The 17570-nt window shown below is 32.2% G+C and overlaps 1 protein-coding gene and 1 long non-coding RNA gene across 2 annotated transcripts; both read right to left on the minus strand.

Moving 5' to 3' along the window:
- Positions 1-7988: 7988 nt before the first annotated feature.
- LOC113715191 (uncharacterized) lies at positions 7989-8443 on the minus strand. Its single transcript, XR_003453855.2, has 3 exons — positions 8312-8443; positions 8113-8209; positions 7989-8015 (listed from the first exon to the last, which is right to left on the minus strand). It is a non-coding gene; the product is annotated as an uncharacterized lncRNA (long non-coding RNA).
- A 136-nt stretch (positions 8444-8579) lies between these two features.
- LOC113714162 (uncharacterized) lies at positions 8580-9758 on the minus strand. The gene is made up of 2 exons (XM_027237958.2): positions 8894-9758; positions 8580-8794 (listed from the first exon to the last, which is right to left on the minus strand). Exons 1-2 carry the CDS (start codon positions 9756-9758, stop codon positions 8580-8582), a joined length of 1080 nt encoding a protein of 359 aa, XP_027093759.2.
- Positions 9759-17570: the final 7812 nt, after the last annotated feature.

The raw sequence follows: 17570 nt of genomic DNA on the forward strand, positions 1-17570 counted from the left end.
AGAAACCTCCCCTAAGGTTTTTGACACTAGCAGTCACCTCCCCTGTAGTTTAAGACATAGCACTGACCTCCCTTGAACTTACTGATTCCTTGCATATTCAGTCCAAGCTAGAAATAGTGCCATTAAAATATTATTTTAGGGAGTGAAATAAGACATTTATACCAGATTTGCCCTTTGTGCTACATGCCAAGTAGTATTAGCAAAAGAATAACAAAACACTACAAATCAATTAACAATTAATAAACTTTAAGGGTTATAGTTTATAAGCAAATGGACATTATCTATTCAAAGTACCAGTTCTTTATAGGCATTTTACTCTCAAATATTTAATTTATGATAAATACGTCAATGTTTGTAAGTAAAATTCAAAAAGTATTACAGTAATATTCTTACAAAAAAGAAACCGATAGGTTATTTATTTAATATAAATTAAATATTTTTTAAAAAAAAGAAATGGCCCATAAAAGCATTAATTCTTTATGATTTTCCTCCTTTACATGAGCAAAGTATCGGATCTTTATGGGCATTTTATTCTGAATCATTTAATTTATATTAAATACATAAATATTTGTAACTAAACTTGAAAATGTGTTACACTAATATTTTTACGAAAGGGAAACTGGTAGGTTTTGTATTTAATATAAATTAAATATGTGAAAGTAACATTTATAGGTGGTTTAATTAGTTTAATTAGTTACTTAATTTGTTGACAAGAAGCAAGGTTTCTTTTGGAAAATTTGCTCATTAAGTTTCTCAAATAATTAGGGTATAAAAGTAAATTTCCACAATCTTTTGTTAGCAAATTTGGCACAAATTTCTCATCTCACTCCTTAAAATAATATTTTAATGACACTTTTTCTAGTCTGGACTGAATATGCAAAGAATCAGTAAGTTCAAGAGAGGTCAGTGCTATTTCTTAAACCACAGGGGAGATGAGTGCTAGTGTCAGAAACCTCAGGGGAGGTTTCTACAATTATCCCTTTTTGAAATTATCCTATAAAATTGAGAAGGCAATAAACTATTTTTATTACAATTAATTTTTTATAAACTATCAGTGTATACACTATCAGATTTACCATATATATATATATATATATATATATATATATATATATATATATATATATATATCAGGTCTCAATGGAATATACATTGTATGCGTATATAAGATTAACTCTTTTTTGTTATATGTTTTATTTATTTTGTAACCTCAAGCACACTATAAATGCACCTTAATAGAGTATAAGGTCATTATTGAAGCTTTAAATTTACCATCCACCCTTTGAATTGAAACATTTTTGGAAAAGAAATTTATCCTTTTGTAGAATAATGACACCAACTCCAAGTCTTGTCGTACACTCTTCAAGCACCAAATAAAGAATGATAATTCCATCCATTTTAGTCTTCAAACCTTTTTAACTGGCTAATTACAAAGATATTTAAGTGCATACTTACTATTTGAAGACATTTTCACTCCTGAATAATGAATTGAGATTTTTGGCTACAAAGAGCTAATTTGACTTCTTGACAAAAAAAAAAAAGAGCTAATTTGAATTTGTTTCAATAAAAAATCACTAGCAATCTTGTGGAGTTTTCCTTTTTTTGTCTTCTTATATCTTCCTCTAGTTCTTTCCATTGTTTTTAACCACGATAGACGATAGTTGATGGTTCTCTTTCTTTTTACGCTTCAATTTGAAGGGTGGTAAATGGGCTTCCTATTCTCCCCTAATTTAAGGAAATAACCAAGACTTATAGATATTGGACAGAGTTATTAATAGCTTATAGATATAGAAATTGAGCGGGTTGGCTAAAAGTTTTAGTCGAGTTGGCCAAAATTTTGTGATCATAAATAGTTTAGGGTTTTTTTTTTGACATCGACACATAATAAAGTTGGTTTATATATATATATATATATATATATATATATATAAACAACAAAAAGAATAAATTAAGTAAAATGTAAATCAAGCACTCCTTTCTTTTGACACTTGCTCCACCCAATTTGCTCTTTCTGAGGTTAAATTTTAGAAGCCAAGTTTTATTCAAATGCACCACATATTGTTATGGGGACAAGTGGTAAAATATGGTTGAAAATTTAAAATTTCTTAATTAGAAATACTTTAGTCTTTAAATTTGTAGTGGAGGGGATTTTGTTAACTTGGGATGCTAAAGGTGTCAAGTTTAAGCTCCTCTACCCTAGTTGCATTAGAGACAACAACAACAACAACAACAACAACAACAACAACAATAATAATAATAATAAATTATTGATAGTAGCTGTGAGAATGTAATTCGAAAGGATAAAAGAATGGTATTGGGTTTCTTAATCAGACTTTGGCATTACACTTCATAATACACTTTGGGAAATCTTTCCAATGAACAATCTTATTTTAAATCCAAATATAGGGACAAACTTTACTACAATAATAAACTATATGAGTAAATCTTATATACACTGACAGTGTATACACTATCACAATTGGATGTATGAGACATGTACAAAATTTGAGTTTCAAATTCAAATTCGAATTCGAATTCTGTATCCTGTATCAAATAGTGAAAGTGTATATACTGTCAGTGTATAAAATATTAATTTTAAATTATAGAGTAAATATTATATACACTAACAGCATATACACTATCATGGTTGGATGCATGACATGTGTACAAAATGTGAGTTTCAAATTCAAATTCAGATTATGTGTCATGTATCAAATGGTAAAAGTTTATACACAGTCAGTATATAGAATATTAATTCTAAATTATATACATGAATCCTAATTCCAAAAGTGTAAGGGAGGACCTAATTCCCACGAAATAGTGACAATCAGGATGGAACTAGGAGAGATAGGGCAGGGCCCTCTTGCCCTCAAGTTTTATAAAATTTAATTTTTTTATAAAATTAAAACTTTTAAAAATACTCTTTATAAATTTAAAATCTTGCCCCTGCAAAAATATAAAATTATATATTTAAATTTAAATATATTAAAGTGCTCCCCTCAAGATACTTTTTTTGGTTTTGTCTATGGTGACAATTGACCATTATTAAGAGATGAAAAAGGGGCTATGTCCAATCTTCAATTAGCATATGACATGTCTCTAACTTTTGCATTTTGGACTCCATCTATGCAGCAGAAAAAATTTTGGCAAGCAAGAGTTTCTGCTGTAAAAAGAACTCGAGAGAATTCATTATGCAACCATTAATATGATAAAAGTTCAGCTTAATATTAAGACGATTTCATAAACTGGCCAAAGAATGCAAATATGACAAGATTTTGAGGATAAAACTCAAGTACCTTCATGGTACTACAAATGTGGAGCATGTTAAGATCACCTAGAAATTTGTAAAATTTTCATCAATTGATCAAAAGTAAGAGGTAGACTCTCTTTATCATTTACTGTTAGTGGGAATATTGCAACGAACTAGCAAATATTGTGATAAGAATTGGCTTCAAATCATAATAGATTATCACTTTTCCTTAGACTTTATTTGTCCGGTATAACGTGCAATAACCTTGGACAAATATCCTTTACGATAAGATAAAGTTTTTGTCTTAGACTCTTGTACAAAGGAAGACAAACCCACTTGAACTAAGGAGTACTTTTTGAGAGAATTCAAAATAGTAGGAAAATGATTTTCTGTAGCAAATCACTCTCTACTTGACCTCTTTATATAGAAGAGATTGTTTAAGAAACAAAAGAACTCATTAAATAATTGTATGAATAGATTCAAGGTATTGTGTACAAATTCATGCACTTTGATTCATGCATCTCATGATCCTATGATCAAAGGCATGAATATATTTGTTACAACCAATTGGTTTTGAACCAGGTTTTCATCAATCTTCAATCCCTTTTTTTTTTAACTTTTCTTTTCTTTCCAATGAATGAATAAAAGAAATGATTTTCTTTAACAAAATAGAAATAGCCAAAAATTTAAACAAAAATCAACTAAAATGAGATAAAATGCTAAAATTTTTGTGTTTGATTGATGATTTTTTTTTCTTTCCAACGAATAATAAAAATGGTTTTCTTAACAAAATTAAAATAAGATAAAATAAACAAAAATTAAAACAAAATCAACTAAATTAAATAATAAAATAAAATAAAATAACTAAAATTTTGGTGTCTACAGCTTGTCCCTCTTTGTCTGAGTTTCGAAGGGATTCGAGACAAAGATGCAAACACCAAATATTTACTAGTAATTATTCTACCTTGAACTGAAATATGAAAAGGTTAGCGGGATAACACCCGGTCCTGCCAAGGTTAGTGGGATAAAATCCGATCCCAACGTGATATACAAAAGACACGTTAGTGGGTTGGATCCAATGCTAAAGGATATGAAAAAACATAATATACATTAGTGAGTCATACTCGATGCTAACGGTGATAAAAGACATAACACACGTTAGTGAGTCAATACTCGATACTAACGGTGATAAAAAACATAACACACGTTAGTAGGTTGGACCCGATGCTAACAGATATGAAAAAACATAACACACGTTACAGAGTCAATACTCGATGCTAACGGATATTAAAAACACGTTAGTGGGTTAGACCCGATGCTAACGGATATGAAAAACATAACACACGTTAGTGAGTTACACTCAATGCTAACGGTGATAAAAGACACGTTAGTGGATTGGACCTGATGTTAACGGATAAAAATGGGGCGTGACAATATTTGTCCAAAATTATTACACGTTATACCGAACAAATAAATTTTAAAGAAAGTGATATTCAATCACGATTTGAAGCTAATTTTTGTCATAATATTTGCCAGTTCATTGCAATATTCTCAACAATCTTTAGGTTTTATTTTGTACTCTACAATGGCTGGTACCTTGAAAGAGTTGGCATCCAACATTGTCAAGTTTGAAAGGTTTGATGGAGAAATTTTTTTTATTGGCAAAAATGTATTTATTTCCTTCTCATTGCACTCTAAGTGGTCTATGTTTTGACCACATCAAAGCCATTGATCATTAATTCCGAGGAAAAAATTCTTGAAAACGTTTAAAAATGTCAGAAATGAAAGAACGACAATGAAATATGCCGTGGTCACATCCTCAATACCATGAGTGATAGCCTGTTTGATATTTACCATTCAATTACTACTGCCAAGGAACTTTGGAATCGTTTGGAGTCCAAATACATGCAAGAAGATGCTACAAGTAAGAAGTTTCTTATCTCATCTTTAATAATAATAAAATGGCAGATAGTAGATCTGTTATGAAGCAATTTAGTGATATTGAAAAGATTTTTAATCACTTCACACAACACAATCTGCACATGGATGAAACCATTATTGTTTGCTCTATAATAGATAAGTTACCAACTTCTTGGAAAGTTTTCAAGAGAGACTTCAAACATAAACAAGAGAATATCTCTCTTGAAATTCTTACTAAATCTCTTCAAGTAGAAGAGAAAATTCGCATGCAAGAAAAGAAAATTACTCAAATTCTTGAAGAAAACAAAGATTCTATTTCAAAAGTACATGTGATTGAAGAGGGACAAGCTAAGAAGTCTCAAGAAAACAAGAAGATCCAACAACCCAAGAGCCAGTCCAAGAAAAGAAAGAACGGATAATACTTCTATTGTAAGAAAGAGGGATATTACAAGTCCGAGTACAAGATTCTTAAAAATAAGAAGGAGAAACAAGAGTCTTCCAAAAATATAAGTAAAAATCTTGTGGCAATAATCTCTGATATTAATATGATTGAAGAAGATTTTGCTTGGTGGGTTGATTCTGGAGCTACGCGACATGTATGCAACAATAAAATATATTTTAAATCCATGAAACCGGTGGATGAAAGTATCATTGTTTACATGAAAAATTCTGCTACAATTTCGGTTCAAGACATTGGAGAAGTAGAATTAAAATTTACTTTCGACAATATTGTAACCTTGATAAATGTGGTTTATGTACCAGAAGTTAGGAAGCACTTGGTGTCGGCTAGTTTATTTATTTAATAAATTTGGCTTTAGACTTGTATTTGAGCTTGAAAAGTTTATTTTATCTAAGGACGGTATGTTTGTAGTTAAGGATTATCGTTACAATGAGATGTTTAAGTTGAATGTACTTGTTATTAGAAATAATAAGATTGATAATGTTTCTATGTATTTGGTTGAGTCTTCTTTTGAATTGTGATATAACAGGATTAGCCATGTTAATTACAAAAGAATGTATGAAATGATGAGACTTGATTTGCTCCCATATTGTGATAAAATTGAAGGAAAATGCAAAGCATGCATGCTAACGAAAATCACAAGAAATTTATTTTCTAAAGTTGAAAGATTATCTAAAATCTTTGATCTTATTTATAGCGATGTGTGTGATTTGCATGGTACTCATACTTTGGGTGGTAAAAAATATTTTATGACTTTTATTGATAATTATACTAGATATTATCATGTTTACTTGTTACACTCAAAAGGTGAAGTAATGTAAAAATTCAAGACATACAAATCAGAAGTTGAATTTCATTGTGAAACCTTTATCAATGGTCTAAAAACAGATAGAGATATAAAGCATTATGATATTACCTATTTTGAGTCTATTGGGATAAAACATGAGGTGACTGCTCCTTATATACCACAACAAAATGATATAGCTGAATGAAAAAATCGTGTATTGACAAAAATGGTTAAGGCATTTTTTTTCAAAATTTGGACTAAGTCAAGGATTTTGGAGTGAAACCTTATTAACGACTTCTCATATTCTAAATAGAGTTCCTAATAAAAGGAGTTCTAGAACCCCTTATGAATTTTGGAATAAAAGAAACCCCAATCTAAACTATTTGAAAGTTTGGGGTTGTAGGCCTATTGTAAAATTTTCAGAACCTAAAAAAAAAAGGCAATTGGGAGAAAGCGGTGTGGAATGTATATTCTTAGGATATGCACATAATAACACAGCATATAGATTTATGGTAATTGAATCATTATCAATTTCGATTAATACCATAATTAAATTTAGGGATGCTATTTTTGAAGAAAATAAGTTCACCTTTATAAAAGATTTTATCCCAAAATCAAGTGAATTGACAAAAGATGGTGAAAATGAAACCATTGAATTGAGAAGGAGCAAAAGAGCTAGAAAGTCAAAAGATTTCAGTTTGGACTTCTATATATATCTAGTTGAAGGAACTAGAGATACAGTAAGCAACCAAATTTCATATTGTTTCAATACTGAGACTGATCTCAAAACCTATGAAGACTCAACAAAATCACAAGATACTCCTTTTTGAAAAAAGAATCTGTAAATGATGAGATGGACTCAATTATGGTAATAAAACTTGAAAATTAGTAGACTTACCACCTGGTTCAAAACCAATTGGTTGTAAGTGGATCTTCAAGAAAAAAATGAAGATTGATGAAATTATTGATAAGTTCAAAACTAGATTGATTGTCAAAGAATTTATACAAAAGTATAGTATGGACTATTTTGACACATATTCTCCAGTAGTTAGAATTGCTATAATTAGAGTACTACTTGCCAATGTTTTCAAACCCGGACCGTCAAGCAAACCGGTGACGTGAAAGGGTCGAAATTCAACCGGTCGGACCGGTTGAACCCCGGTTCAATAAATAAATAAATAAATAATATATATATATCCTAATTTGCATCTCCTGTTAGTGTACTATCTACATGTCTCTCCACGAACAGCAGAATTAGAGTTGAATGTAAATGTAAGTTTCCTATATCAGGAAACACACACACACACACCTATGCACAGAATAAGATATAAATGCTAAACTACAATTAACATAAAACTATAAAAGCAATATCCAACAATTAACACACACAATTAACATAGTTATGCAACTTACATGTTCAATTGTCTAAATATTAGAATTAACAAAAAACAATACAAGTCTAGAAAACAATCAAAAAGTCCAAACAAGTCCAATTTTCGAGGCTTCTATAATCTTCTTTGTCATTCTGGGACAACAAAGCTTCAAAAAAAGCCATCTTGATAAGCCGTCATCATCATCCAAAACCATTATATGAATCACTGACAAGTGATAAAATATAAAATCATATTAGTTTCATCACACCAACTGATACAAATCTTAAAAATAAAAGAGTACAAATAATTCTATACCAATTACCATTTGAACATTTAATGCCAATCATCATCTTCATCATTAAAAAAGTTTCGACGCTGAAATGTTTCTAAATCAACATCTTCTGCTTCATCTTCATTATCTAAAAAATCAACATATTTAATTATATACATATTCAACAATTGAATATCATATCATACTAGCTTTATTTTTGCATCAAGCTAATGATTTATGTCAAACTAACCTTCAAGTTGTTCAGAATTTGAACATTGACCATGAATTGGAAGTTCTTCAAGCTCTTCCTCTAACTCCTCATAATCAAGCTCCCCTTCTTGTTCTTCTTCAACCACCCAAAATTCTGTTTTATCAATTGACTCTTAATCAACGGGATCATACGATCTCTTTTGCTGATTATGCCTACAACATATATATATACACACAACATATACACTTAGTTAGTACTAAAATATTTTCTTAAAAAGAATGAAATGTAATTTATAAAAATAAACCATTTACATATACCTATACTGCAAACGCAAATTGTAATGCACATATACAAGATCATTGAGCCTTTGATGCTCCAACCTATTCCTTTTCTTAGTATGAATACGTTCAAAAACACTCCAATTACGCTCACATCCTGAAGAAGAAGCTGTTTGACTCAAAACCCGAATTGCAAGTTTTTGTAAGTTGGGAGCATCACAACCAAAGAGCTTCCACCAATTCTCTGTCATATTCAAAATTTAAATATAAACAAAATATTTATAAATTAGATATATATATATATATATTAGAGAGATTCAAATGCTAGAAAATTATAAATTACCTGGTCTATCTTTCTTGCTAGTAAGAATAGCAAGTTTTCTGCCAAAACTTCCCTCCCGCTCTCGATACATTCCAATTTCTCTTGTTAAATTTTCCACACTACACCAATCCACCTTTGATTCTATGTAATCCAACAAACCATTTGTAATTTCTGGATGTGTAGAGAATGTGGCAGTGTCATATTGAAAAGCGGGATTTAAAAAATATGCCGTAGCATGCAAATTTTTCCTCAACATCCTATCCCATCGGTCATTGATGATATCAATGTAAGGCTTATATAGTCTTTCACTACTCCTGAACAACTTCTTGATTCCAGTAATTGCTCTAAACATACCTTCATACACATACCCCAAAGAAGGCCTTTCATCAGTGTCACAAACTCTCAACAACCGAATAATAGGACCCATTATTCTCACCGTAATCAAACAATTATTCCAAAATCTATCATCCAAAACAATTTGTTTGACCTCTTTTCCTTTGTTCATTTTCAAGAACTTTTTGTAATCTCCGCTAGTGACTAAAGCTTGTAAGCTGTCTTTGTGATCATGTAAGCTCTTTAGTGCAATAAAAGTGGTGGCAAATCGAGTCTTCCCCGGACAAATAATCTCCCTCCACCCATTAGTTTTTCTCAGCCAATTTAGAACATATTTATGATTATACACAAAAACAGTTACTGTAGCAGCAAGAGCCACTAGAGATTTAACAGTACCCATTTCAACAATATCCTTCAAAATCAAATTGATACAATGGGCAGCACATGGAGACCAGCAAATAGTTGGATATCTTTCATTTAATAAAGTTCCAACAGCCTTATAATTGCTAGCATTATCAGTGACTAAATGCACCACATTTTTTGAACCAACCATTTCAACAATTTCAACAAACAGATTGCACAAATTTTCTGCATTTGTCACAATGTCCGATGCATCTATAGACTTGATAAAAGATATACCCTTAGGACAATAAATCAGAAAATTAATCAATGGTCTTTGTCTACTATCTTTCCATCAATCACCTATTATAGTGCATCCAGTTTCAGCCCAAGTATTTCGAAATGAATCAACAACTAACCGCACATCTTTCTTAGCATCTCGCAACAAAGTGACTCGCAAAGAATGATAAGATGTAGCTTTATAACCATGACCCATTGATGCAATTTGATCGATAGCTTTTTGAAAAAATGGTGAATTAACAGCATTAATGGGAATACATGCATCATAGAACCAAAGAGCAATGGACATATCAGTATTTTGCCATTTATCCTTACTTTGCAAACAAGCTTTGATAGTAGGTTGAGCACTATCACGTCCACCCTTAAAGAAAGCATGAATACCTGTAGGGGCAGTGGCTTTTCTCTTTCCTTTACCTAATGATGTACCAGCCTCATTCATTGAAATTTCCCTTATTCGAGGAGGTGGAACCTCTTGCACTTCATCACCGACAAATTCGTGCAGTGGTTGACCAAAAGGACTTTCGACCCCAAAATCTCCTCTTTTTTCTTTAGATTTTTTATCATTCTCTTGCAAACATGTTAATATTGCAAGCCTCACTGCTAGATCAACATTTGGACATGAAGTAACACTGCCCGTTACTCCTGCTAAGTGTTGCTTCATTCGGTGGATGCCACCCCCATGAAACACTTTAAAACAATAAGTGCATGTCATGGTTTTTCTTCCTTGTGCATTTCTACCCTCAGGAACATATCCCCATGCTATATCTGTCTTTTGCCTATGACCTTGGGGTTGACTTGCAGATCCCTCACTATTGAATGCTCCCCCCAGTGAACATTGTGAGTTACTACCGCTACCAACCTCCATCCTAAAATGAGATATTTAAAAATAACTAGTCTTAACAAATAATTAATATACACAAACTGAAACAAATTATTAAGGCTATTCGTATTTGGGAACTGAAACTGTCACCAAAAGATCTAAAGGGGTTAATGGAGACAATGAAACAACCGTTTAGCACGAGTGAAGTTAATTCCCTAAGCCTTGTGCATTTCTTGAGGGTGTTAAGTATCTTCACGATAACTGGGTTTTGCACAGAGATTTAAAGACATCAAATAACTTTCAAAGACATCAAATAACTTTCATCTGTCATGTTACTGTAGATTTTTGTATGGATTTCAAGCTAATTTTCTTCTCTGTGGCCTTAAAGATCATTGTCGTTTTGTTTTGCAGATATTCAAAATTTTTCGTACGCCTAATGACACAATCTGGCCTGGGTTTTCGAAGCTTCCAGGGGTCAGGGTTAACTTTGTCAAGCATCAGTATGTATTTCGTGTGATTCTGATCTGGCTTTCTGGCCTTTGTTGATGACAGTTTCAGTTCCCAAATAAATGAAGCTTAAGACTGTTAGACTATTATTAGAATCATGTTTCGCATGCAAATTTCATTACTGAATATCAGTACTGTAAACCAATTCGTATTGAAAAAAGAAGATAGAAGCGCAGCAGGCGTATGAAGTAAAATACCTGAGACAGGGTTGCGAGAAAAGCTGATGAAGATGGTGTGAAGTGTGAACGAGTTTGGACTTCCACTATTAGTAGATAAGCTTGAATTCCACAATTTTTTTTGGCTTAGAATCGCAGCAGCAGGCGGAAAAACTTCAGGCTTCGGTGCTTCCTTTTTGCTGATTCCTTTTCCACCGGCGGCAGGCCGTCTCCGAGGAGAGAACTACAGAGCCCACGTCCAGCTCCACTTAAAGTAAGCAAAGATTCCCACAAAATCAAGAAACCACCAGTTGCACCGCAGCTGCACCACCTCAATCACTCTGCTCAGCCGCACCTTCAGCCCACAGTCGACAACGAACACCGCCAACCAGTGGTCATCTACGCCGTTTCCCCCAAAAGTGATCCATACCACACTTTGGAGAAGGGATTAGAGTTAAGCCATTAAGGGGAGAAGGAAATAGAGATGGCAGGTAAGGCAATTTCGGCAATTGTAGAGAGAGGAACCAGGAAGACCGAAGCGGCGAAGTGAAGTGCGAACTACGATTCTGCGAAGAGGAAGACTGAAGCGAACTAACGAAGTGAAGAATGAAGATTAGGGTTCGGTCAAAATTGAAGTTTTTGTCAATTTTGACTCAAAAATTGGAAAATCGCGGTTCACGGTCCGACCCGATTTTGAAGATTTGAACGATTTTTTACGGTTTTGACCGGTTTCTTATAAAAGTCAACATAAGCTTTAGACCGGACCGGACACATGTCCGGGTCGCGGTCGAACCGGTCGACCCGGCCGGTCCGGTCCGGGTTTGAAAACATTGCTACTTGCTATAGTTCATATCCAAAATCTAGTCATTTACCAAATAGATGTTAAAATAGCATTTTTGAATGGTGATTTGGATGAAGAAATATATATGGAGCAATTCGAAGGGTTTGTAGTACCTGGTCAAGAGTATAAGATGTGTAAACTTGTAAAGTTTTTATATAGACTAAAGCAAGCACGAAACAATGGTTGGCATCAGAAATTTGATCAAGTTATTCTTGCTAGTGGATTCAAAATAAATGAATCTGATAAATGCGTTTATAGCAAGTTTAATAAAGGCAAAGGTATCATAATTTGTTTATATATGGATGACATGTTAATTTTTGGGACTGACTTGGAGCAAGTTGAAGTCACCAAAATTTTGTTTTCAAGTAAATTTGACATGAAAGACATGGGTGTGAGGTAGATGTCATTCTTGATATAAGAATTTTAAAAAACGATAACAATATAATGTTGTCTGAATCGCATTATATTGATAAGATTCTTAACAAGATCAATCAAAGTGATTGTATTCCAACTTCAACACCATTGGATCACAAAATAAACTTTGTGAAAAATAAAGGGGATCCAAAATCTCAATTGGAATATACCAAGATTATAGGGTATTTATTGTATGCAATGACTTGTACTAGATTTGATATTGCATATGCAGTTGGTATATTAAGTAGATATACAAACAACTCTAGTAGGTTACATTGGCAAGGTGTAATTAGAATTTTAAAATATTTAAAGGCCACTAAGAACTATGATATATGTTATATCGGTTAGCCTTCAATTTTAGAAGGATTTTCAGATGCTAGTTGGATCACTAATAAGATGATCACTCATTGATAAGTGGTTGGATCTTTAGTGGAGGTGCAGTTTCTTGGGGTTTTAAGAAACAGACTTGTATCACCAATTCAACAATGGTAGCAAAATTTGTAACACTTGTTTCAGCTTGTAAAGAAACTGAATGGCTACATAATTTACTTTGTGATATACCGTTGTGGCCAGCACCTTTGTCGCCTATCTCAATACATTATAATAGTGCAGCTACACTTGCTAAAGCATATAGTCAAGTATATAATGGTAAGTCAAGACATATCGGTTTAAGACACAGTTATGTCAAAGATTTGATCACAAATGGAGTTATATCAATTGACTTTGTGAGATCTAATGAAAATTTGAGTGATCTTTTGACAAAAGAGTTATCAAGAAATTTGGTGTTAAGGACATCAAGGGGGATTGATTTAAAATCCAAAATTCTTGATCACTAATGGTGGAACCTCAATTCAACGCTAGATACAACATCTAATCTTCAATTCAATGAGTGAAAGTACATCATTCTAGTAGTTGGTACACTATGTGAAGTTAAGACATTCCAATGTAAAATAGTGCATGTTATTCTCGCCAGTGCAAATATAAGGGTGAGTCATTGGATTCTTAACGAATCTTAAAAAATGCTATTTATGGCGAAGACACTAAGATATCGCCAATATGAATGTTGATTTTCGACAAACTACAAAGTTAAGGGGTTTGCTTTGTAGTATTCATGAAAGGATAGTGATACAAGACCATAAAATGTATCGTTGAAGAACTTATGGTTGTGCATTGCTCAGTGTGTGATTTGTTTATGAGGTTGGTCCAATATTCAAGTAATTCAAAACTTGTCTACCATCTTGTAGGATTGATTTCTAAGAATCTTCACTAAAATAGTGGTTAATCGGAAGACACCATTATTTATGCGTATGAGTGTTAGATTATTCGGTGACCTTTTGAAAGTCCATTTTCTAAATTTTGAAAATGGCGGGGGATTGTTGAAAATTTTTCAAAATTTGTATGATGTACATACATGTATTGTATTATGAATGATTATAAATAGTACGTACATTACAATAGATGTATATTTATTCATGTCTTTGATGTACATACATGTATTATATTATTAATGATTCTAAAATGTACATACATTACTAGGGGGAGTGCCCGCGCATCGTGTAGGTGTTTGGTGCCTGTGGGGAAGGAGGTTTTTTTGTTGAACAAACAATAGTACATTGTGAGAAAAAATAAAACTTAGTATGAAAAGCTAAACGATATAATCAATCAATTCACACGGCATTACAATAAAACTGTGTCAAATTAAAGGTCATTGATAATGCAAAAAGGTAGCAACACAGAAAGCTAATCTCATTCCAGAATCCCCATCTAGAGTTGTTTCTTGCTGTTGTTCCAAACCTACAAGATTATAGCTAACCCAGACCAATTGGGGTTAGGCAACATGAAAAATGCTATCCTGCAGCTAGGTAACACGATAAGAGTCGCTAATTGTAGGTACTAAGAACACAACGACAAAATTAAGGGAGGAATTGAAAATTTGGGGGGGGGTAAAATCTAACCTCATGCTGAACCACCAGGGGTAGCTGGGACTGAAGAGCATTCTGAGCTGATTAGTATAAAGTCAGGTAGAATTATCCCAATCCTACAATGCGAACAAGGAGAAACTAATAATCAACCGTTTAGGCATTAAGATACCAACGGTTTGGCAATTGAATTTGGTGTAATTAATGACGAAATAATAGGTAATTTCAGAGTTGAACTCGGATGGAAGAGAAAACGATGAGGCAAATTGTTGTAGACAAAGGCAAAAAGGGAAAACTTAACTCCTGAAACTGCAAGAGGATAAAATGACCAATGTTTGTGGCTCATAAATGCAGATTATAAATGATAGAGAAATGGGTTCCTACAATTGATAGAGAAATTATTGGCTTATTTCCTAAATCCGATTGCCATTCAAATGTTCCAGACAAAGCAACATCTCAAACGGTTATTTGCGGCTGAAAAGGGGAATTATTGGTAGCTAAGGGATATTCCGGTAATTACACCAACACACAAGCATATATGGGTTGTACAAAATGTAAAAACAGTTGCACACTAATTACACATTCCATCAATATCCCGATGGCTCATCAATGACAACTTTAAATGTTTAAAATGGGGTCATTTCAGTAAACATACCCAAATACATGCTTCCTTAACTTGTTCCTAAAACTTTTAAACTAATACACAACATTTCACATTCCCAGAAAGCCCCTACCTATGCGGTTGAAATTCAACCTATTTTTTGACTAAAACTCAATCTTATATAGTATAAGGATATATATTCATTCATGAATTTGAATGTATATATATATATATATATTCATGTATGCAGAGATTCTTGAATGTAAGGATATATTCATGTTTTTTATCTTAGGATCTTAAAATGCATGAATCAAAGTGCATGAATTTGTACATAATATCTTGAATCTATTCATACAAGTATTTAATGGGTTCTTTTGTTTCTTTAACAATTTCTCCTAGAGGTCAAGTAGATTTGCTACACAAAATCACTTTCCTACTATTTTGAATTCTCTCAAAAAGCACTCCTTAGTTCAAGAGAGTTTGTCTTACTTTGTGCAAGAGTTTAAGACAAACAAATTTCATCTTATCCTAAAGGATATTTGTCCAAAATTATTACACGTTATGCCGGACAAATAAATTCTAAAGGAAAGTAATATTCTATCACAATTTGAAACCAATTCTTATCATAATGCCAGTTCGTTGCAATATTCCCAATACAAATTCATGCACTTTAATTCAAACATCTCATGATCTTATGATCAAAGACATGAATCCATCGTTACATTCAATGATCTGCACATACATAAATATATATATACATTCAAATTCATGAATGAATATACATTTATTATAATGTATATACATTATAGAATTATTCATAATACAATACATGTATGTACATCAAAAACATGAATGAATGTACATTTATTATAATATATGTACAATTTAGAATTATTCATAATATAATACATGTATATACATCATACAAATTTTGAAAAATTTCCAACATTTACTCTTCCAAAATTTTTTAATAAACATATTGGGGTCTATGCCCAACCACCACCCCCCCCTTCCCAAAAAAGATGATTTCATATTCAAGAAAGTGATTTTCCTTGTGGTTTTTCAAGAACTATTTTAATTCACTGTCATGACTCATTAAAAAAATTACATTTTCGTATAGTCACATCCTCGATTTGGACCCATTTTTCCATAAAAATAACACCGGGGACACCAATTAAGTTGGACAAACTGTAATGAAAACTTGGTTGACACTATCATCTTTTAAATTTTAAATCTCATCCCTTCTCTTCTCTGTTACGAAAAAAATGAAAAAAAAAATATTTGTTTTCATGAAAAAAAGATATATACATAATTTTCTATTGCGGTCCACCTAGAAACTAACATCCAATTCAGGTGGCAATGGTATATCTAGCTTGCACTATTGAAACCCCATTAAATGTGTATCACGTATATCTTTCTGTTTCTCCTCACACGAAAACAATCTTCCAACTCCACGCAAATCGGCTTATTGTTTCTTCTCGTCCCTTTCTTCTCTTTCTTTACACGAAAGTATAACTAAACTACCAATTTTTCTATACGTGTACCACACTCATAAGATTTCCGTATATTGATTTCTTGTAAAGAATATCTCTTGTGTGAAAACCAAATTTAGAAATGATTTGGAAAAGAAATTACCTTTGAGATGCCTAAGGGCAATAATTAGTTACATAATTTACAATCTGTATATGCACGAATTCAATTTATATAGGGCAAAGTATACTTTACCTCCCTGTGATTTAGCAATTTTTCACATAACTCCTTTGTAGTTTCAACAACTATATATAACCCTCTTATAATTTGGATTGAAGTGTCAAAATGATGGAAATTATCATTTGTGACGGAACTCATGAAAATGTCGACATTACTCTTGTTTAAAAACTAAAATGGTTGAAATGACCAATATATAAACATAATATGCATGACATTTTAATCTCGTATGATTTTATGTTTTACCGTATAACCTCCTTCTAGTTTAGTGTTTTACCATATAATCCCCTTATGATTTTTAAAATATATACATAACCTTCCTAAATTAACAAATAATTTTCAACTTTATATATGGGTGCTTTTGATATTTTAGTTGACTCCATTATACAATACAAATTCCGTCATTTTGACACTTTAATCCAAACCATAAAGGGATTATGTATAGTTTTTGAAACCATAAGTGTATTATGTGAAAAAATGCTAAACTACAGGGGTTAAAGTATATTTTGCCCATTTATATATTGTCCTCTATGACATGTAGATAATTTTTTTTTATTTAACTTTATCTTTTCAAAAAATTTTTACTTAGCGGTGGATATTGGACGCTAGCTAGTTAGATGAACCTATTATTTTAGTTTTCAAGAAGAAGACAAATTTGCTGCTATTTTTATGGCATATTTCATGCCAAATCTGTGCATATTTTGTAGCATCAAATCTAGCTTTCAGTATAATTATAATAAAGATTTTGCCTAACTTAGCTTC

This window comes from Coffea arabica, chromosome 10c (genome assembly GCF_036785885.1).
Source record: "Coffea arabica cultivar ET-39 chromosome 10c, Coffea Arabica ET-39 HiFi, whole genome shotgun sequence".
Lineage (NCBI taxonomy): Eukaryota > Viridiplantae > Streptophyta > Magnoliopsida > Gentianales > Rubiaceae > Coffea > Coffea arabica.